Here is a 24,039-nt window from a genome sequence, read left to right as displayed (position 1 = left end):
ATATGAAAGTGATTTAACTTATAAGACAGAATAAATAAAGAGAGAAGCATCAATAAAGAAAATAAAAAGTGAATTTGAATGACTGAAGTTTGTTAATGTGTTCATGATTATTTGAGGGAGCTGGGAAAGAAAGACTCTTACCTCAACAGTTGCGCCGAGATCTTCAAAAGGATCAGGAAAATCACTTGGGCTTTTCCTCCGAATCTGGTCAGCAGGCAAGGTGTTGTCATTGTAGGACGAAACAAACTTAAAGTCACTGGTTCTGGAACCTGTTGTCAAGTAGGCGTCATAGTTGTAGGTGCTGCGTAAAGTTCCTGTGCCGTCGACATCTGCGTAATTAGGAGGCAGATACGCGCCGGGAATGGCAACTGCTCCATCAAACAACAGTCTGGGCTTTCGCCTGCGGCAAAACCTCACAGCCAGGACGATGATGATGAAGGTGAGGAAGAAGGTGGACACGGACACCAGCGCGATGATCAGGTAGGAGGTCAGCTTGGAATTCTTGTCATCATAAGAAATGTCCTTCAGTTCTGGCAACTCGGCCAAGTTGTCCGAAATAAGCAAATACATTGAGCAGGTGGCAGAGATAGGGGGCTGGCCGTTATCTTTCACAGCCACAATCAGTTCCTGTTTCATGCTGTCAGACTCTGAAATGTCCCGCTGAGTCCTAATCTCGCCACTGTGGAGACCGATGGTAAAAAGTCCCGGGTCGGTGGACTTGACAATATGATAAGACAGCCAAGCATTTTGTCCAGAGTCGGCATCCACCGCAATGACTTTGGACACCACAGAGCCTGCGTGTGCAGCTTTGGGGACCAGTTCGGTCATGAAAGAGTTGCCATCCGAGGCGGGGTACAAAATTTGAGGGGAATTGTCATTTAAGTCCGATATAAAGACGCTAACACTCACGTTGCTGCTCAGCGGAGGAGAACCGTTGTCTCGGGCCAAGACGTGGACAAGGAAACTCCTCAAGTGTTCGTAGTCAAACGACCTGGCAGCGTGAATCACCCCCGTGTCTCCATTGACAGACACATAAGAGGATGCTGGGGCACCGTTTATCTCAGAAGGTACCAGAGAATAAATCACAGTGCCGTTTTGTCTCCAGTCGGGGTCTCGAGCACTCGCAGAACCTAAAGTGGATCCAGGTTTGTTATTCTCACTCACATAAACACTGTATGACTGCTCCTCAAACACGGGTGGGTTGTCGTTGATGTCACCGACAGTCAAATGAATACTTTTAGAGGATGACAACGGAGGAGAGCCCTCGTCAGTTGCAATGATTGTAATGTTGTAATCATAAACTCGTTCACGGTCAAGTTGTTCCATCGTCACAAGAGAATAATAATTTTTAATCGAAGGAATTAAATTAAAGAGTTCACTTTGTTGAATGTAACAGCGCACTTTTCCATTCTTTTCAGAGTCTCTGTCTTGCACATTAACGACGCCCACCTCTGTACCAGGTGGCACATTCTCTGCAACTGGATTAGACAGAGACTTTAAATTTATCACAGGGGTGTTGTCGTTTACATCAGTAATATCGATTATCACTTTGGCATACGATGTCAGCCCTAAACCATCTTTTGCTTCCACTCTCATTTCATAGGAGGCTCGCTCTTCAAAATCAGTCACACCCGTTACTTTAATCTCGCCTCTCACAGGACTGATGGAAAATACATTAATAATATTGTCTGACACATGTCCAAAAGCATAAGTCATGTCGCCATTCACTCCTTCGTCAGCATCAGTAGCGCTAACTTTAATCACAATTGTATCAGGAGGAGAGTTTTCAGGCAGGCTGGCTTTATAAACGGCCTGACTGAACACTGGCGCGTTATCATTTGCATCCAGCACAGTGACGTGTAAGACTACTGTGCCTGACCGCTGTGGAGAGCCACCGTCAAAAGCCGTGAGAAGCAAATTCATGTCACTCTGCTTTTCTCGGTCTAATTTATTTTCTAAAACAAGCTCAACTTTATGGTTGTCAACTGAAAGAATAAAGTTAGAATTCTTTTGTAAATTATATATTTTCACAGCATTTTGGCCAATATCTGCGTCGTGGGCCTCCTCAATGGAAAAACGACTCCCCCTTTCTGCTAACTCCGACACTTCCATTTCAATTAAATTCTTTTTGAAGTGCGGCGAGTTATCGTTTACATCTTGAATGTGGAGACTGATGCGATGGAGTTCGAGAGGATTTTCCAAAACCAGATCCACTGTCGCCACGCACGAGGGCTTCTTGTCACAAAGGATTTCTCTGTCAATCCTCTCCGCCACGATCAAATCTCCAGTGTCCAGATTCAAATCACAATAACGTCTCCGAATGTCCTCGATATCAATCCGAGCTTTTCGTGAAGATAGTGTCCTCAGGTCCACTCCGACATCCTTGCCTATATTTCCAATCGCAGACAAGGGCTCGATCTCCTCTGCAAAAGAATAGCTGAGATCTCCGTAAGCGAGGGACAGCGTGACGATGAAAGAAAAAAGGCAGACAATAGCGCCTTGCGCCGAAAAAAACATTGTTCCGGGGGAAAACATACATCCAGGTCTACGAAATGTGATACACGGTCAAGCAGCGGAATGCAATGAAATGATTCTTGGAACATTTTCAGAGACAATGGGTGGAGACGTGTGCGGTTTGTGTGGGCTCACAGCGACACCACAAGTCATTTTTCGCTCATGACATCTGTAGAGAATTAACTTCAAATGATTTTCATATTGGACATACGTATTGAATCATAGCATGGATGGACTTAGAGAATAAAAGCGATTCATTGTAAAACATAACATACAACTGCAACTACTACTAACAATAATAATGAATGAATGAATAATAATAAACAATACGACTAATGACATCAACAATATTAATATGACAACATCAAACAAGAAAAAAATACACATGAAACAACAAAACTAAATTCAATCTAAATAGAATCATGAAAGAATTTTACATTACTTTTATCACATTTTAGTGCTAAAACCATCAAGCGTTTTACCCTAGAATCTACAACAGTACATATTAATATTCAATTATAATTTACACACACACACATACATACATACATACATACATACATACATACATACATACACACACATATATATATAGTTGTTGATGATTTTTAACTCTAAAATGTGATAAAACTAATATAAACTTATATAATTATTCTATTTCGATTTAATTTAGTTTTGTTGACTTGTGTATTTTTTTTCTTTTTGGATGTTGCTCTCACCTGTTCTTGTCATCCGGTTCTCTCGTGTCCGACCTCAACTTTTTGCTTGTGGTCCAAGTGTTCCTTTTCGTCTCATCGGCTGGTGAGCATTTCGTTTCCTGCGATTCGTCTCGTCGGATCACTATTGCCGTTTTGTTTTACTGAGAGATGTTTTTGTTTGTATTTTTTAAGACATACACATTTCAACTATTAATGAATGATTAAATTATCACGATTAATAATCAGTAGTGTTTGTTGTTCATTGGTTTATTAGTTGTTTTAGAATAGAATTTAACTGTGTACTTTGTAGTATGATGAAACATTGACATTCATATGGATAAATAAATCCTCTACCGTTTTAAAACATCGTAATTGTAACTTAACTAATCTATAATTAATTTTGATTAAAATTAATTTTGATTATAATTAATGACGATTATTCGTTGTACATTATCTCTTTTAGAAATGAAACTAATAGCACTCTATTAAGTTTAAGTTTGACATGTACATGATTTGATATGATGGTTAATGATTTGGAAAATGTATGGCTTTACTGTAATAATGTATTATATGTCACAGAAATATAACATTGTAATTTTGATGAAGTAGACACTTTCTTTAAACAGGCCATTATGACGTTTACTATTCAAGTTTGAAAAGGAAAAATATCGGTATCGTGACGGCATCAGATGGACATTTCAACACAAATGAATTTAAATGAATCAGAATAAGAAAGCCTAAAATAGTCCCACAATGGGGAAATTTGCAATATACAGCAGCACAATTGAAAGGGGTCGGGGGAAGGGGTCAAAAGACAAAACAAAATATTATATACATAAAAGAAAATGTCAGGAGACTGAAACATACAACTGCATATTTAATAAAAATAACTGTACATAATGAAAAGTATCAAATTATATCAAAGTATAAAAATAATTTTTCATATATGTAACTGTATTGACTCGACATAAGGTGGCTGATATATACAACATTTGAGACGGTTTTTATTTCATGTGTGTTTATTAAGAAGACTGACAGCAGTCGGTAGGAAAAATATATCGTTTGATGACCATTTTTCATTTATCATTTTCTTTTTGACACCAACGTTATGAATAAAAAAAAATGGAACGTGTCATTTAGCACCCACATTTTAATTGTTTAAACAGAGATATTCACAAAACATGCATGACTTCACTTCTCATGTTGTTCCGAAAAACACCCGAAACAACCCAGAAATTTGAGTTGAATTAGGTAAAAAATGTGGAATCAATAAAATAGTTAATTTGCAAATAAATGTACAAAAATCATTTAAAACGGTGATTTTAAGGCATTTTCTTCAAAATGCGTCAATTATAGCATCTCGAAAGGAATTTGGGAATTTGTGGTAAAGGATAAATAAACTAACAAATAAACAACCAAATAAACATTTTGCTCCGAGTCTTCTTTAATTATCTGAATCTGTTTTATCTACAGTGATTATTATTGGTAACTTTTGGTCAAGTTCCGTTACGACAACGACACGTGATACTGACGAATGACGGCTTGTGAGCAGAGTTCAAGGTCCTCCAAGACTATGGGCAATTCTCAAATGATTTCTTGTCCAGTCCAGCATTCCCACGCTGTGACTGTGCGAGGCGCTGCTGTTCCCATTCAATATGAGTTGCACATGTGCGCAGTATTCCAGAGGATAAGGGGGAAGAGGAGGAGCTATTCCGGCCACATTTATTCTAGGTCTGTGTGTGTGTATGTTTTTAATATTATCTTAAGAAATAACATCCATATTTTTCCCTATCGGGAGTAATTCAGCTGAAATTGTCTTTTTTTCCATCTTCTGCTTCTTGCCTCCATCCACTATAACGTTAATTTGATGTATTGTGATATATTTCCCAGAAGGTGGCGACGTCAACTCACGGCACCTCCAAATGGGCACTTGCAACTCTTTATCCTCACCAGCGGTTTTGGGCATAACAAGGTCGATGGTTACAGATGAGCATTGTTTCATTTAGTCATGTGGTTTAGGATATTTACTTGGTGTGATTTAGGATGGTGACACACAGAGTAGCTTTCAAATGACATTCACTTTTGACCAAGATATCTTCATGCAGTGTGTAGAGTAGGGGCCGGGAACCTTTTTAACTAAGAGAGCCATAAAAGTAAAATATTTAGAAATGGTTTTCAGTGAGAGCAACACACACGCAAGCGCGCACACACACACACACACACACACACACACACACACACACACACACACACACACACACACACACACACACACACACACACACACACACACACACACACACACACACACACGGCCACTTTTCAACAAAATATCAGAATGTATTATTTAAAATAACTGTGATAGTACTCACTGTTAACATGAATGTTTTTCCGTTCCTCACGATTGGCAAAAATCCAGCCAAACAATCGGAATGAAAGTCAACTTGCCGGGTCCACTGCGAGACTAATAAAGGCAAATTCAAATCCAAATCGAAATCCAAATCCATACACGAAGTTATTGCTCGCTAGCCTGCATACTGCTCATTAGCTTGCGCGCTAGCTTTTTGTTGTCTCTCACAGATGTATATTGATGCTAACATGAGCATGGGGCTTGTTAAAATGCCAATGACATTCGACTGTTTCATCGATTGTATTGTTTCACTGCAAATTAGAATTAGAACCTTTTCTCTCCACAAAGGCGACTCCTCCGGTGCATTCAATCTGAAGTGTACTCACCATTATTTTTACTTGTCGGTTTATTTAAAGGGCGTTTACCTGATTCGAAATGACTGCCAGTATCATCCAATAAAAATTGCGCTTTCCGCCAACCTAGGTCAGTATCATCCAATCAAAATTGCGCTTTCTGCCAACTGCAGCCCCAACAGCAATTGAACAGCGAAAAAGCGAGAATATGTATTTAGTTTTATCGGCGAGCCATATGCAATCATCAAAAGATCTATATATGGCTCGCGAGCCAGAGGTTCCCGACCGCTGGTGTATAGTTGCAGAATGAGGTCACCCATTTCCGGTGAAGTGGTGGTCGCCTGAAATCAATTATTATACAATTGTGCATTTTGCATTGAATGACCACTCCCCTAAAGTCTCATTATGTCACAGCTGATTAAAATAAAAGGAACTGAAATACTGACACCATGTATTCTATTCATGCATACCGATAAAACTGGTGTGCATGTATCAAATAGTCAAATGTGGTGACGAATGTGGTCACCTGCCATTTGTGAGTTTAATAGGCTATATGAACATATGGCTCGTGAGCCATTATGGCTCTTTTGATGATTGCATATGGGTCGCCGATAAAACTAAATACATATTCTCGCTTTTTTGCTGTTCATTTCCTGTTGGGGCTGCAGTTGGCAGAAAGCGCAATTTTGATTGGATGGCACTGACCTAGGTTGGCAGAAAGCGCAATTTTGATTGGATGGTACTGGCCGTCATGTTGAAACAGGTAAACGCCCCTTTAATTAGGCTTGACGAGTAAAACAAATGACGAGTACACTTCAGCTTGAATGCACCGCAGGATTCGCCTTTATGGAGATAAAAGGTTCTGATTCTAATTTGCAATGAAACAATACCATCGATGAAACAGTCGAATGTCAGTGACATTTTAACAAGCCCCATGCTAACGTTAGCATTAATATACAGTAAAGTCTCGTTATATCGATATTCAAGGGAGTCCGAAAAAATATCGATATAACCGGGACTATCGATATATCCGACCCTGTTTGCATGTAATTTTCTCCGTGCGTGCATAGAAATAGTATCGATATAACCGGGACTATCGATATATCCGATATCGATATAACGAGACTTTACTGTACTTCTGCGAGAGAAAGTGTGTAAGCTAATGAGCCGTGTGCAGGCTAGCTAGCAGTAACTCCGCCTATGGACCCGGCAAGTTGACTTTCATTCCGATCGTTTGGCTGGATTTTTACCAATCATGAGGAATGGAAAACCATTCATGTGACCGTTGAGTACTATCACAATGTTATTTTAAATAATACATTCTGACATTTTGTTGAAAAGTGGCCGCGCGTGTATGCGTGTGTGTGTGCGTGTGTGTGTGTGTGTGTGGGTGTGCGCGCTCGCGTGTGTGCGGCTCTCACTGAAAAACATTCACAAATATTTTACTTTTATGGCTCTCTTAGTCAAAAAGGTTCCCGACCCCTGGGCTATTATGACAGATTGCAATGCATTTTCACACCACACATTTTTAATGTGACTGACTCATGTGTTTTGACTGTTATACTTGAACATGTTCTTATCTCACAAGTTTATCAAGTTTATAATAGGCTACTTCAACACTGCATCTTCATCCTTGTTGGTCCATATTTACCTGCTTTGTCTCCCACAGCAGCTGGATGATTCGCCGATGTGTCATTGCAGATGATATTAGCCGCAGTTTATAATTATAATATTAATAATAATATTAATACATATCATTTATAAGCGCCTTTTAAAATTCTCAAGGACACTTAACAGTTACAGGATATGTTTTCTGCGGAGAGGTCAGACAGATGCATTTATTAAAAAAAAAAAATACTGTATTTTCTGGTGTATAAGGTGCAGCCAAAACCCTCGATTTTATTCAAAAGATAACCCTGCGCCTTATATGCAGGTGTGCCTAATATGTGAAGTCATACTGAGCCGCACAGGTCTCGCAACTACTGCACCTGTAGAAGTAGTGCAGAACCCCAACCTCTACTGTAGCGCCTTATCATGTGGTTTGCCTAATATTTGTAAAATGTTTATATATTTATATATCATATTTGGAAAACTAACTATTTTCATTAATTGACAGTGCACCTTATAATATAATATAATATAATATAATATAATATAATATAATATAATATAATATAATATAATATAAAACCGTGGTGAGACCAGCCATGATGGTTGGACTGGAGACTGTGCCGCTCAAGAAAAGATAGGAAGCAGAGCTGGAGGTAGCAAAGCTGAAGATGTTGAGGTTTTCTTTGGGAGTGACCAGGTGGGATAGGATCAGGAATGAGTACATTAGAGGGACAACTCATATTAGAGGCTTTGGAGAGAAAGTCAGAAAGGCCAGACTGAGATGGTTTGGACATGTCCAGAAGAGAGAGAGTGACTATATCGGGAGAAGGATGCTGAGCCTTGAACTGCCAGGCAGGAGACCGAGGAGGTTTATGGATGTGGTCAAAGAGGGCATGAAGGTAGCTGGTGTGAGAGAAGAGGATGCACAAAACCGGGATAGATGGAGGACATTGATTCGCTGTGGCGACCCCTGAGGGGAAATGCCGAAAGGAAAAGAATAGACAGTGTACCGTATAATCTGATGCACCTCAAATATGGAACAAGTTAAAAAATACACCATTAATTGGGGTGAGCCTCATACGGCACAGCGGTGCACCTTATACACCGGAAAATACGGTACTTTAAATTACAACTTGCACTTATTGTTGTTACTTTGAATTGCATATGTTCTCTACTCTAGGAGTTATAATATGCATATACTATGTTATTATGGGTATACACACACACACACACACACACACACACACACACACACACACACACACACACACACACACACACACACACACACACACACATATATATACATGTTCGCGTGTGTGTGTGTGCGCGTGTGGCAATTCAATGTGTGCGGAACCAAAAATGATATTTTCAACGGTGCTCCACCATGATTACGCAATCCCAATCATTACAAATTCCAAACACTGTAAACTAATTATGTGCCAAGACTTTCCCTGTTTGTGTTTGTCTGTTGTTCACTGAAATTGGCAAAGTTTAGAAGGTTTTTTTTAGTTTTGTTTTTTTTCCTGATTACTCGCGATGGTAAATTTGTGAGTTTACATATTCCCCTCCTGCCTTCCTGGGTTGTCTCCAGATACTCTCACATTCTAAAAACATGCTTGACAGATTAATGGGACACTCAAAATTATTTCTATGTGTGAGCGTGAGCGGATGGTTGTATGTCTTGTGTGCCCTGCAATTGGCTGTCAGAAGACGAGCATCAAGTCCATATGAATATTTACCTGTTACAGCAGCTTAATGTTCATATGTGAAAGGGTCTAGTCTCGCGCCACCAGTCAAGAGCGAGTCATCAACCTTTTTATGTTTATTAGATGTTGTGCTTTTCACATGGCACTCCAACACCGGCCAGTTAGCATTCTGTCTTTCTCATCATTTTTCAAAACTACCTTTCACATTTTTAAACACTGATTCGTCTGAATTGAAAAACACAGGCCAACCGTTTTGACTCAAATGCTACTGCAGTTTTCGATCATAGAAACGCATTGCCGTACATGCTCGGACTTACTCACATATGCCCTGAAGACCGAGAGCAACAACACCCTCCATAATCAAGGAAACAAAACATAGAGTAGACACAAAAGCAAATTATTGCTTACTTGAAGAGAAACCTGAAACGGAGGCATGAAACGCACTTTTGCAGCGTTTACGTACCTTCCGTATACTGTACCGGTTTAAAATGCTTCTCTTGGGATTCTTGGTTCCCATTCTTCGCCAGTGCCCCCGGAGAATTGCACACACGACAAAAAGTCTGACTGACAATAATGAAAACAATACAAGATTAGCACAACGTCTCTGATCCAAAATTGCAACTCGAGACTAGTGGCTGTATAACTTCCGGTGTTGAAGATTACGCAGGTTGAAGTTCATCTGCTTTTTATTTCTAATTGTATTAAAATGCTTTTTGTGAAAATGAAACTCACAGCAAGCTAAGGGTGCTGTGCGCATTAATAAAAAATAAATTCGTATAGAGACACAGAGAGAGAGCGAGAGAGAGCGAGAGAGAGAGAGAGAGAGAGAGAGAGAGAGAGAGAGAGAGAGAGAGAGAGAGAGAGAGAGAGAGAGAGAGAGAGAGAGAGAGAGAGAGAGAGAGAGAGAGAGAGAGAGAGAGAGAGAGAGAGAGAGAGAGAGAGAGAGAGAGAGAGAGAGAGAGAGAGAGAGAGAGAGAGAGAGAGAGAGAGAGAGAGAGAGAGAGAGAGAAATATTTTTTTAATCAACACGCCTCGCGATTAATTTGCCTCAAACACGCCTCAAGATCAAATTGAGACCGAAACTGTGGGCGACCGTTTGATTGCGATCAACGTACTGTGAAGCCCTGATCTACCCGACTCCAAATTCAGGTGACATCCCGAATCAGGCCTGAATAACATGACCGGTTATGTTTAATTTTGGTCAACAAAGCAGGTGTTTCCCTTTTAGACATATCCTCTGGGATGCAATGAAACTATCAAGCCACTCTGTGTAATTGGTTCTTGTACATCTGGAACCTTCCATTCACAAGGGACTGTTGGCACCATGTGCAACCCAGACATTTAGACAAATGAGAAATGAAGTCACCAGTTCCATTAGCTTCCACATTTTTGCTCCTGAAGAAATGTGTGAATATAGACCAAATTCATATCATATTGCAACAGCCATAATAATTTCTTTATTGAAAGAAAAAATACTTTGGGTAAAAATGTGCCTGTCTGTCTGTCTTTCTGTCTGTCTGAAATTGTTTTTCTTCTGAAGACACCTTTTAAAATGAAAAATGCTCTCATTTGACTCACCAATCATCACTCTAACAAAATAATCATAAATGAAACTCTATTTGTTTAAAATTATCAAACATTTGACAGGAAAGGAATTGGCAGATGATGCATCAGGCTGGTTGTTTTCCAATTGAATTTTGATGCAGGCTTCAATGCGCACATGATTTGAGTTTCGAGCGATTACTGATTAAACTATAGGACAATCCGATTTTAAATGGGATATTCAATTAATTGAGATCTGGGATGTATGATTTTTTTTTAATGCCACGATGTTTATTCTTCCCGCCGTTGCATGCTCAAATAGTAGCACAATAGCTCACCTTCCCTAAAGAGGAGTTTGATTTCATTTTTAAGAAAGAAAACTTTATTTGTGAATTAAAACAAAACACATTACCACAGTTTCCATTAAGGTAAAAGGCAGAATGGGAATGGAAGTAAATTAAATTTACCATTTCACTGTCACGTTGATGAACACGTGTGCCCTCCTCCCACACCACGACAAAAAAAAAAAAAAAAAAAAAAAAAAACATAGAGAAGGATTTAAAACAGATCCTGTCTGGTCCTTTTTCGAACCATGCATTCCCATCAAAGTTCACCATCACCACACGGGAAAAATGACAGCATGGAAGTCACTAAATACAAGCATACACTACAGGTACATATACATTTTTTTTTTTACTTTTTTTTTGTATTGTTTTTTACATATTTTGCAAGAATGAAAGGGAAGTGATAGCTCATAAAAGGCTCATACATATTTCACTTACAACATTACAGTGTTAGTGTTCGACCATCATGTCAAAGCTGGAGTTGTTTTTTCCCGCTTGCTTTCAAAAGCTTTTTGGGAGGAAATGCACTAAAATGTACATATCACACTATAAGCATTACAAATACTGAAAGAGGTTTAGTGGATGCCATAACACATCTGCAGAATGTTACGATCACAATACGTAGATGTGTGGCAGAGACAAGAGAAGTACATACAAATATTTCCTGTGTGAGTAATGATCAAGAAAAAGAAATAATGGCAATAAAATAAAATAAAATCATTGCTATCTATCTATATATGTAATATATATATTTCTCTATATAGTACGTGTTTCCTTAGAGCAGTACATGCAGTAGTCACTTAATGGAGTGACATCATACTGAGTCGCAAAATTTGAGAAGGGATGGTCATGAGTTACAGCCGAGGAGGGGTACCAACAGAAGCACAGGACCAATGTTCAGCCTCATATACTCATCACCTCATGAGAGAATCCGTGTGATTTACCTTTTAACAGGGAAGCCGTTTCCCAAAAAATTTAGCAGTCTCAATTACTAGTATTGGGACAATAAATCAAATGTTACATTTACAGCATACATATAAAATATAGTATGCGACTCCATGATGAGAAACAATCAATTTACTTACAAACTTGAAGCGGGGAGGGCCAGCCCAAGGCACCCACAACGCTTCTTTTCCAGTCCTTTGCCCCTGCGACTTATCCCCATCCCACATCATCACGTCTCACAACAGCGGCAGTGAACTGTTTTGCACTTTTAAAGACAAGATTGCAAGGTGTACGGCAATCGTCGCTCTTTCCCCTGATAGGCCACATCTGCATTACTCCATGCTGTTGTTAGCACAGTAGAATGTTCAGAAAAGGCTATTTTCCCAGGGTGGGTCCTGAGATGGGTGTGTGGGGTCATGTCTGAGTGGGTGGACATGCAAAAGTCAGTGAATGATGGGAAGGTGGGCGAGTGAGTGTGGTCTTTACATAAAATGGCAACAAACCAGAAAACACATACTGTGAATTTCTTGAGAGAATTAAGGAAAGCAGGTTTACTTCATCTTGACGTGAAGAGAAAGTCATTGGGATTTGGGACACAGTTTGTGGTAGCACGGGGGGAGCACAAGCAGGTGAGAAGGGGAAAGGGTATCGGGTAGGGATTGGTTGCTACCAAACATTCAAAGCAGAAATCGTTCCACTTCCGCTGCAGCATGGAGATATAAGAAGGGGTGTTGTCAAAATGTCAAGCTTTGATGAATAATATTCTGCTTGTTTATTTGAGTGTCCACCGATTGATAGGTGCACTCTTCACCTCTGTGATCTTCTGGAGAGTGTGCGTTATCTTCCCCATCTCTCCAACTTGGCTGCACTCCTTGCCTTGGGATTGCAGCTGGAGCAGCAGCTCTCATAGTCCATTAAAAGCGAATTGAAAATGGTTCCAAGAGGATGTTCCTTCCATCCTGAGAGTTGATACACCACAGGTGACTAAAAGTTTGCCGTTTCTACTTTTCAGCACGTGATTTTTCTCGTCAGCTGTCTTTTTTTTCCCCACAGCTTTCTCATGTTGCTGTCGGTGTCCACATGGCAAAGTGTCTTAGCACGTTTGTGTGAGCATGCATGCATGTGGATTCTTTGAGATCACTGAAAAACACTGTTGGTCGGATGGACTCTGCAGCAGTTTTGTTGTGATTGTTAGCCTTTCTTTTGGTGACTTCTCCCTGTGCTATTTACAAGTTGCCTGTATATATGTTGCGTCTATGTGTTTTATATGTGCATGTCCAGCCCCAGATTCCACACATGTGACTTCTTTTCCTTGGCTGGCAGAGCGCTTGTACGAAGTATTTGTCCTCTGTCGCTTGAATGATTTGTCATTGTTGAGAAAGGGGATAATACAGAGGTGCCAACATGCCCAATGGGTTAAAGGAGTGGAGGGAAATGCCCTGTTTTTATTGTATTTTTTTTTGGACACATGGTTGTTGACTCAGGGTGTAGAGTCCCATGGGGGAATGAATGAAAATATTTTATTTGTCAAGGCAAGATCAATAATTTACCTAAGTGGGTCACTGAATGTAAAAGGCCAGGTTCAAAACAAACCCAATGGACTTTGGTTGGTACCTCTGTTTTAGCAACATCTTTTTTTTCTTTGTCAATTTTCATTTGTTGCTTCTTTACTCGTCATCATCTTTCCCCTTTTTGTCCTTCTTGTCCTTCTTCTTCTTTTTCTTCTTCTTTGCCTCCTCCTTCTTTCCAAAGGTGATAAAGTCGCTCTTATCGTCGTCTCCTCCCTGGTTCTGTCTGATGGAAATGATGGCGGGGGAGCCAGGGATGATGAATGCCTCTGGGGGGACCTCGCCGGCTTTCAGGTGCTGCGGGGGTGCACCGGGACCCCCGGGGCCATAGCGAAAGTGCCAGCTGTTGCTGTCGACTCCGGCACCCATTGGAGGAGACACCTCTCCCCCTTCAGCATCTGGGGGAAAAAGGCACAAATGCAATTGTTAGATATTCATTTGCTTCACACAAACACTGTTAAAATGGCACATTTTGTCACCCAAATGGAAATGCCTTAATTTGGTCGATATGGGAGTTATATAAAAAACAGCCTGGTGTATTTAATTTTCTTGCTGAAAAAGTAAATTGCATTTCTGGCAGTGTAAAGAGTTGAACCAAAATTCCAGAACAAGATCCATCAACGCTTGAGTAGACAGAAAAATTAAGATACATATGTTTTTATGCTGAAGTCAGAACAAAGGCAATTTGAGCATTTCTGGCAGTAGATTACCATATGTCAGAATGGCGCTTGCAGGGTCACCTGTTGGACAGCATGGATGAAGAGAAACATGAGCTTCACCAATTTTGCTGGAATTTGCAAACGTGGGTCGATCAGAGACCATGGGCATCGAGAATGTATTTGCTTTGCTACGTTACAGGGAGCAGCAGGTCACGGACCCGACTACTTAAGTCAAAAAGACAATGGAGGACTCCTAAACACGTGTTTTGCAAGAACACAAATGACGAATCTTTACTTAACCTGAAAACTAAGACAAACTGACACCAAATATCAAAATTAAAAATAAAACAACAAATGGTACACAATACCAAAAATTATCCTTTGACTGGCTAAATACAGCGAGGGAAACTCCAACTCATGAGCAGTGTGCTTTTATTTCTGCTGTCCTCTGCAAGGCTGCTTGAACAGTCTCACAAGAAGTCCAAGATGGCGCCCGAGTAGGCAGCCTCAGCAAGTGCTCTCATGAGCCTTGCTTTTTTTGGTTGTTTTTGTCTTGTTTTGTGTTTTCTTTTGTCACTTTGTGTTGTTGTGCATCGTGTGGAACGGATACAGATTGTTTTTCAGCATTTTTGACCATGACATTCATCAAGGAAGAGACTGTGCTGAGCGGTTTCGCCTTTTCGGCAGCATGAATATGCCAGTACTGTTTTTGAATGGGAGGAATGTCGGAGCCATTCGACTGCCATCGCTGGACACCGAAGGGGCCATTGTGCTTTTTTGCGCCTGTAATGGGCAGCATCTTCACAGCCCCGCTTTGTTCAGTGGAAGGTCAGTGCTGTTGGCAGTCAGCGGATGGGTGGATGCATGGCTTAAGGAACCCGCGATAAGAAGAAAGGAGCGTCAGCGCAGAGCGCCGATGCGTATGTGGAACTGTTGCGGCTTGGAATTGAAGCAGATTTATGTGGAACAGGGGATGTGAGATAATCTCTTTTCGTCAATGGATGCTACAGCTGCGTGTTTGCTTTCAACAGTGGCTGCCTTTCCAGCAGCTCATGTATTTTGTTTTTCTACTTTCATTCCTTTCATCACTTTGCTGCTGTGAAATGTAAATTTCTGCACTGTGAGACTAATAAAGGCATATCCAATCCAATTGAATCCAAGTATACCTGAGGAACTGTGAGAATTTGTCGAGACATACTGATTATTTTCACATTGCCACACTTAGGAAAGAAAATACTTCAATCAATTGGAGGTCGAGCAGCGTCCCAGAATGGATTATGTTCTATGCCGTGACATCAGACATGCTTCATTCAAACTAATCCTGACATTGCCTTTGCAGCTTTGAGGACTGCTGCAGAGCGAAAATCTCTCTTTGCACCCCGCCAATCCCTGCTTGCCATCCTTTCCCACCATGCAGCTGCTCCGACCTTTCATACAGTCTATCATGAAAAAAACAGTAGTTGAGACTATGCTCTTCTCTGCGCAAAAAGTGATCACACTGACATCGCTGTCCGTAAATGCCCCTCATTCTTTGCATGAATATAGCAAAAGTGTGCAGGAGAACATCTATGCGACATCCACTGCCACCTAAGATTTTTACAATTGCTCAAATCAGCCAAGCTCTATTTGGCCAAGTCCGGTTAATAATTTCCGCATGTTGGACTGCCGGACAGAAATCACAGCGCACTGTTACATAAGGTGAGGAGAAGGAAGGAGAATGATGAAGATAAATCAGGATTTTGATACGCAGATATGAAACATGATGCACGATAAAAGGAAAAAACTATCAGTTTTATCAATCCATTCTTATTGTGATTGCATGACAGAAAATAACTGTGACCACACCCTTTTTCAAACTGGGCTCTTGCATAATGTTTATTTATAGATAATTTTATCGGTAGCATTGTATAATACATCATATATTTTTGTCTGCGTGTGTGAAAGATAGTGAAGAAAGAATCAAACATGCATCCAGTTTTGCAGAATATCTCCTCCCAAGTGAATGTAGGTCACTCCCTTCTTCTATTAGCATTTCAGACCTGCAGTTCTTTCCCTGGGCAACATACCCATTCTTCGTTTTCTTCCTCTAAGTGGATTGCACCTCTCTTTGTCCTTCCATCCTCTCTCAGTAACCTCCAGCCAACACCATATGTTCACACCTCCCTTCATCTGACAGCCTCCACTCTCTTCTCATCGATAATTGGGGCCCATGAATGGTTGCCGTGGCAACACCATCCTCCAGAAAAACAGTGGGACATTGGTAGGAGTCATGGTGACAGCAGCTGATCGAGAATAATGCTGAAAGCTCTCACTAACCCACTCCCCAACCCCCGCTTTCTTTCACCGTCTATCCTACACTCGCTTGGCAACAGCCGCCATATCCAACTACAGTACCTGTTTCCATCAGCAGTCTATTTGCCACTCTCACCTCAGCCCCTCAAATGAAATTTCAGGTCACCACATTTAGTTTTGATATAAAGTATGTTCATTTTCTTGTTGCCTTGTTCATATTTTCCCTGTTCCTCCGGCAGAGTTTTGCTGATATTTTAATTTTTATTTTTTTTAAACCCTGTTGGCCCATGAGGTAGAGTCAGCACAACTCTGATTCTATTAATGTTTGTCTGCTAAGCTGGGCGTGGGCTGAGCTCCATCTGTCACAGTAGGCACAGCACACGACAGAGGGAGCTCAAGCCCTCAGACGCACACACCATAACAGTACTATATACACAAAACACACAGCAGCGTTCTCTCATCACTGGACTAATGAATATAAACAATTAAATCTTTATGTGATTAATTAGCAAGGATGATTTAAGGGATTTTAGGCATCATTACATACATTGATTCAAGTGTGCCGCTGGTCTCCAAACAAGACAATTTAGTTATAAATAGCTCTGCCTATGACTCATGCTGATGTGGCAGGCCACTTTAAATCAATATATAATTCACTCTCCTACATGCAATACATTCAAGACTAGTTTTTGTTCATTCCACATCACATTTAATATTTTTTGTCCTCTAGCGAGGCCATGAAAGGCATACTATCTTATGTTATCACCAGAGTGACAGAAAAAAAAACAGTCCAAGGGAAAGTCTATGTGAATGTACTGTATGCACAGTGTGTGATTCCAAAATGATGTGATAGGAATGTACAGTATGTCTATATGTGCAAGTGAACGGCGTGGGCAGCTTTTTTTTTTTTACAACATTCTCTCTTACACAGCACACAAGTACAAGCTCATAAGATTAGGAGAATCATAAGCCGATAAGCATTGCATTATTAAAATTGGCAGACATGTTACACTGGAAACCAAAGGTTATCCCACAACAACACTATATTTTACCATCTTTTGGAAACAGTTAGGATTTCACAAGATTGGGATTCTTCTCATGAAATCAAACTTGGCAGAAAATACCCTTATTTTGCCAATTACTTATGTCGGTCAATCGATGAAAAGGTTTCTTCAGCCGTCATCTGTACTTCTTTGAAAGTGTCGGATGTTTCGATTCTTATCCAAGAAACTTCGTCAGCAAACTAAATTTACATTGATCTAGTTACTCAGAAAGTAAAAAACAACTCAAAAACAAAAATATATATCTTACTTGATCTTGAATTATCTGTTAATGCTAGATTAATCATCACATCACAATACGTCAAATGCCTCATGTGACAGGGACAAATTAATTTCAGTGAGTCTGCTGTGGGAAAAAAAAACATGTTTGCGACCTAATTACATTACATACATTACATACATTAGCAGAATTGTATTTCCTAAATCAATTATCTTAATTTTCTTTGCTTCCGCTTACCAGCAGCGCTTGATGCTGTGGGCCAGTTCTGTACCAGAACTCCCTGGGCTCCTTGCATCACTGAGGACTCCTCCATATGCACTGAGCTACGACAAACGTACAAATAAAATGTTCAATAATCATCAATTATGCAACATAGTAAACGACTCTTCCCCAAACTATTTACCATGAACTTGCCTTTTTTAATTGACATTACAAGGGGCAAAATTTCCCCATGATTTCAAAATTTTGCCTTGAGGACCCGTTTATTTGTTGTGTCAGAAAAACAACCAAGCCAACCAAATCAATTCTTATTTATGCACTGCATGACGATGTCATGGTGAGAAGGCCAATTGAAAAATAAATCTAGCATAAACATGAGTGCAGGAAAATGCTTGCTTTTATGGAAAATATTCAGGGGATAAAATGCATGGGATTAAATTAAATAGGTCACTGCCATCATGCGGCAATTGAGGTTATCCGAAATCTCAATGTGACAGCAATTAAAATACACCTTAGATACCTTAGATATAGACTATATTCTGATATGAAATAGTATCGATATAACCGGGACTATCGATATATCCGATATCGATATAACGAGACTTTACTGTATATACAGTAAAGTCTCGTTATATCGATATTCAAGGGAGTCCGAAAAAATATCGATATAACCGGGACTATCGATATATCCGACCCTGTTTGCATGTAATTTTCTCCGTGCGTGCATAGAAATAGTATCGATATAACCGGGACTATCGATATAACCGATATCGATATAACGAGACTTGTGTGTGTATATATATATATATATATATATATATATATATATATATATATATATATATATATACACACATATATACATACGTGTGCGTGTATGTGTGTGCGCGCGTGTATATCACTTCGTGATGACAAATTTGTCATCACAAAATGACTGAATAAGTGAGTTGATGGTGAAGGATTATTATTTTGTAACTGTCATGCAAGTCCGGTGACTATAAGAGACCAAGTCTTTTAACACAAGGTTTCCATAGAAACAATAATTTTCAATTCTGAAAAAGAAGAAACAACAAAACGTTGCACACCAAATGGTTGAGTGCTTACCTCTGCATGACACCACCTGCTCTCAGGGATGCAGAATATCTCCAGTCAGAATTTGGCGCCTTAGGCTGCAAAGAGAGTGAGAGAGGAATTGAGTCTTAAGTACAGAAGAAACCTAATACCCCCACATTAATAAATCATGGCGGAAGTCAAAACTGCCACTGCGTCCCCGTTGTTGGAAAGAAATGAGTGGAGAGCCTCAGCGGATGAATTCAATTTCGTCTCCTTTATGAATGTCCTTCAAAAGTGATGACAAGACAATGCATCGGATGAACACAAAGTATGTATACCTCTTTTTCCTTTTCCACCAAATCAACATCTTCACCATGATTACTTGCATTCAGATGCTAGATGATATACCGCTGTAAAATGAATGTCATGTTTTCTGATTATCTTCCCCTTTCTTGATAACATTCTGTTTCTCCTCATTTCTCCTTAACATTTTACTGCATTGTGTATAAGCTTCGCTGTGCACGTCATTCTTTCACAGGAACACAAGAGAGAGAGCGAATCAGTCAATTCAGTGCTGTGATAAAAACAATCAAAAAAAAGACAAATGCAACTGTTATCTCCATCCTGTTCTAATTAATTAGATCTGTTGTGCTTTATAAATCATAAACTAAAATAATAGTGTATTCAGAAGGGTATGGGGAAAAAAAGCTGGCTTCACCAAAATGAAATGCCGTTTCACGTAAGAGTCAAATTCCTCAGCATGAGGACACACATAATCATGGATTTTCGGTTCACATGAAATCTATGAAGAAATGCAAGAGTCCTAAGCAGATTTTGTGAATCAGCTGTTCATTTCCAAATCTAAGTGGAATATTGATTCTTCCTTTGGCATTCAAACCTTACACTGCCTTTTTTCTCCAATCTTCCCTCTGTGGTGAATGAACACTTCTCCCACGGATACAAGGCTCACACCTCTGCCATCAACAGCGCGTCCAATCAAATTCGCCCCCACCGCCAGCGCTGCCTGGAGCCAGCCAATCTACTTTCAGCACCTATTGCTATCAGTTATTAACAGATCTAGAAATAACCTGACCAGCATTTAATGAGGACCAACTGATAACCCCTATTTATTCTATTTGTCATCCTTTAGTGTTTTGAACAGACATGACGAGAGGATTTGTTGGGTGCTATGAGGGTGGAACCGTCTCCAGACACACTGCTGCAGGCTGCAATATTCCCAACAACATGGAAATGACCGATTCGGAGGAACGCATATGAGCACAGCGGCACACAGCCCAGAGCAAATTGATGATGATTCTTGTGTGTGGTCAAAAGCTCAAATTGTTTCTTCTGCATCACTGCGGCCAAAATAAGTAAAGTAATTCTGGGTTTAGATCTAGAGGAGAGTTTTCCTCAAACATATCACGCCCTGAAACATCATAAATAATTCAGTCAACGTCAAAGAAATGTGTGAACTTGGAATACGAAATGTAAATTTCTGCCTACAGAAATACGGATGCAATGCCTCAGACACACAACTCAAGGAACACGTCAATTCAATATTTCTTGCAAAGGCTATTATTAAAATGTAGTCACAAGGCAAAAAAAGATGCAGAAATTAAGAATGTGTTCCATTTGCCCATTTAGTTTGGAAAATGGACAAGAAAGTGCCAAGGCCAAGTACGAGCAGAAGACACACTGTCTGTCTTCTTTTCCTTTTGGCATTTCCCTTCAGGGGTTGCAACAACAAATCAATATCCTCCATCTATCCCGGTTTTGTGCATCTTTTCTCTCACACCAGCTACCTTCATGTCCTCTTTGACAACACCTATAAACCTCCTCTTTGGTCTTCCTCTCGGTCTCCTGCCTGGCAGTTCAAGGCTCAGCAGCCTACTCCCGATATAGTCACTCTCTCTCCTCTGGACATGTCCAAACCATCTCAGTCTGGCCTCTCTGACTTTCTCTCCAAAGCCTCTAATATGAGTTGTCCCTTAAATATCCACATTCCTGATCCTATCCAACCTGGTCACTCCCAAAGAAAACCTCAACATCTTCAGCTCTGCTACCTCCAGCTCTGCTTCCTGTCTTTTCTTCGGTGGCACTGTCTCCAGTTCAAACATCATGGCTGGTCTCACCACTGTTTTATACACTTTCCCTTTCAGTTGCAGTGGATGACAGTGGCGGTAGGCCATTATCACAAGAACAGTCAGCGCAAAGGAGGTAGAGTTCTCCTCTATGACGCGCCTCGTGGTGCGGATCTCACCAGTGTGCTTGTGCACTTTAAAGAGGTCCAACTCCACGTCGAGCGGCTGAAAGGTAAACAGCAGCCAAGCGTTCTGACCCGCGTCCCCATCCCACGCCACCACCTTTGTCACCAATTCTCCAGGCTCAGCATTTTTCAACAGTGTCTCTGTGGTACGAGTCCCATTGGCAGATGGGTACAATATCCTTGGCTGGTGGTCGTTCTGATCCATAATATAAACGTACACCGTGGCCACGCGGCTTAGCGGGGGCAAGCCATTGTCCTGCGCTTTAACCTGAAAGTGAAACTCTCTCAGCTTTTCAAAGTCAAACGTTTGCAGGGCGTACACCTCACCTGTGTGGGATTTAATGGTGACGTAGCTCGCCACAGGGATGCCATGATTGTTGTCATTGAGGACCGTATAGGTCAGGGGTCGGGAACCTATGACTTGCGAGCCATATATGGCTCTTCTGATGATTGCATATGGCTCGCCGATAAAACTAAATACATATTCTCGCTTTTTTGCCGTTCATTTCCCGTTGGGGCTGCAGTTGGCGGAAAGCGCAATTTTGATTGGATGACACTGACCTAGGTTGGCGGAAAGGGCAGGTTTGATTGGATGATACTGGCCGTCAGTTGAAACAGGTAAACGGCCCTTTCAATCAGCCCGACAGTTAAAAAAAAAAAGACAAGTACGCTCCAGCTTGAATGCATCGTAGGATTCGCGATTCTAATTTGCAATGAAACAATACCATCGATGAAACAGTCGAATGTCAGTGATATTTTAACAAGCCCCATGCTAACATTTAGCATCAATATACTTCTGCGAGAAGTATATTGCAGATAGCAAGTATGCAAGCTAATGAGCCGTGTGCAGGCGAGCTAGCAGTAACTTTGCCTATGGACCCGGCAAGTTGACTTTCATTCCGATCGTTTGGGTGGATGTTTACAGTGTAGTGGGTGCGGAAGGATTTAATTTTGAAGGGTCTCGGAGGCCGCAACTCTAGCATGACTTGCTTATTAGGTCCCGAATCTCGGTCGTTCACGCTGACCAGAGCGACAACTGTGTTGATGCGAGCGTCCTCACGTAGAGGAATGGAGAGAGATGACAGGACAATTTCAGGGGCATTGTCATTAACGTCTAAAACTTCAACCACTACTTTACAGTGCACTGCCACGGCAGCGGGACCCTTGTCCATCGCCTGAATGTAGATTTCATATGAGTCCATCTTCTCGTAGTCCATATTGCTCTTCACTGTTATTATCCCTGTGTCTGTATCCATGGAAAACTTATGTCTGACATGTTCTGGAGTGTAACTGCTGAATGACTAAAAAACCTCCCCATTGGAGCCCTCGTCGAGGTCTGTGGCATTTAATTGAATCACAAGGGTACCCGCTGGGGAGTTTTTGTACACTTTTACTTTGTACACCGAGTTGTCAAAAGCAGGCACATTGTCGTTTGCATCAAGAATGCGTATGGTGATTTTGGTTGAGCCACTTCTCTGCGGGGTGCCTCCATCTATTACTGTCAGGATGAGCTGATAAGACGGCATCTGTTCCCGGTCAAAGGGCTTTTTCAGAATAAGCTCAATGTGCTTGTTATTAGAAAAGGGCTTAACAGAGTCAAGAGTTAGATGCTGGTTGGGGCTGAGGTGGTACTGCATGACTGAATTGGAGCCATCATCTGCATCTTGAGCGGCCTCTGTGTGGAACTTTGATCCAGTCAGAGCAGATTCTGACACTTCTAGCAAATACTCCAAATGTGGGAAACTCTGTGCGTTATCGTTAACGTCCAGAATGTCCACCTCGATCGTGTGCACTTCCATGGGGTGGTCCAAAATAACTTCTAGGCTGAGTATACAGGTGCCATCGACTTTACACAGGGTCTCTCGGTCGATGCGGTCACTCACCACCAACTTCCCGCTTTTGTGATTAACGTTGAAATATCTCAGTCCATTTTGAGTCGTCAGACGGATGCGACGAGTGATAAGTTTCCTTAGGTCCGCATTCAAATCACGGTCAATATCACCCACCTGTGCGCCATTCTCCAGCTCCTCTGGAATGGAATGGTGAATCTCGTACAGCCACCGTATATTAAAATAATCAAACATAATCCATAACGTGCTGCTGCTGCCATCGCAGGGAGACAGTATGTGCATCCAAAAATTAATAAATACATAAATCTGTCTTTCTAAAATAGGATGTGTATCTTCCGTCACGCTGGGAGGAGAATAATGGTATGCATGACTACGTGCAGAATTCCGCCTGCTACCTTGCTGGTGTCCATTCCGCTGTCTTTTCTCCCCGTGTGTGCATGTTTATGTTGTTGTGGATGAAAATGTTTGCCCTCCGAGCAAGACCGATTTGTCTCCTCCTCCTGCTCTTCTCTGTGCTGTGGTGTTGATGTGTGGGCAAAGGGAGGGAGGGGGCGATGCAGCATTCATTTTTCGACTGATAAAAATATCAAAGAAAGAATAACTGCACTAAATTGTCGAAATACTTCATTTTTACTAACATATCAATCGCTCAAAGTGATTCGGGAGAAGATAATTCCCATCTGCTGCTGACTATTGTGTAATGCATCCGACAAAAATCGTTTCCGTCTCTCTTTTTTTGGGAATGGAGGGGGGGGGGGTGACGCCCTTTCCAATGCATGCAC

At 40.9% G+C, this 24,039-nt stretch overlaps 2 protein-coding genes and 2 pseudogenes across 21 annotated transcripts in view; all 4 read right to left on the bottom strand.

Moving 5' to 3' along the window:
- The window catches only part of LOC148901447 (protocadherin gamma-A4-like), a 204,888-nt gene extending 202,316 nt beyond the window's left edge, over window positions 1-2,572 (bottom strand). Inside the window, exon 1 of one of the 2 annotated variants that reach the window (XM_088986877.1) lies at window positions 142-2,572. In XM_088986877.1, the coding sequence (XP_088843003.1) occupies window positions 142-2,535 (2,394 nt within the window). In that variant the 5' untranslated portion in view covers window positions 2,536-2,572. The remainder of the gene's footprint in view (window positions 1-141) is intronic. The other variant, XM_088987049.1, reaches the window with a different exon arrangement.
- An 8,549-nt stretch (window positions 2,573-11,121) lies between these two features.
- LOC148901442 (protocadherin alpha-3-like) overlaps window positions 11,122-24,039 on the bottom strand; it is a 152,342-nt gene continuing 139,424 nt past the window's right edge. For 12 of the 19 annotated variants that reach the window (XM_088987122.1, XM_088987242.1, XM_088987232.1 and 9 more), the window contains exons 2-4: window positions 19,190-19,254; window positions 18,104-18,189; window positions 11,123-14,032 (exon numbers count right to left, since the gene is read on the bottom strand). In XM_088987122.1, the coding sequence (XP_088843248.1) occupies window positions 13,734-14,032; window positions 18,104-18,189; window positions 19,190-19,254 (450 nt within the window). In that variant the 3' untranslated portion in view covers window positions 11,123-13,733. Of the gene's footprint in view, window positions 14,033-18,103; window positions 18,190-19,189; window positions 19,255-24,039 lie in introns of all 19 variants that reach the window. The other 7 variants (XM_088987216.1, XM_088987252.1, XM_088987138.1 and 4 more) reach the window with 4 other exon arrangements.
- Window positions 19,261-21,897, bottom strand: LOC148901446 (protocadherin alpha-C2 pseudogene; annotated as a pseudogene).
- On the bottom strand, window positions 21,763-23,491 carry LOC148901445 (protocadherin alpha-C2 pseudogene; annotated as a pseudogene).

The sequence above is a fragment of the Hippocampus bargibanti genome, linkage group LG02, assembly GCF_051943395.1.
Source record: "Hippocampus bargibanti isolate YZ-2025 linkage group LG02, ASM5194339v1, whole genome shotgun sequence".
NCBI lineage: Eukaryota > Metazoa > Chordata > Actinopteri > Syngnathiformes > Syngnathidae > Hippocampus > Hippocampus bargibanti.
This window is presented reverse-complemented; position numbering and strand designations above follow the sequence as displayed.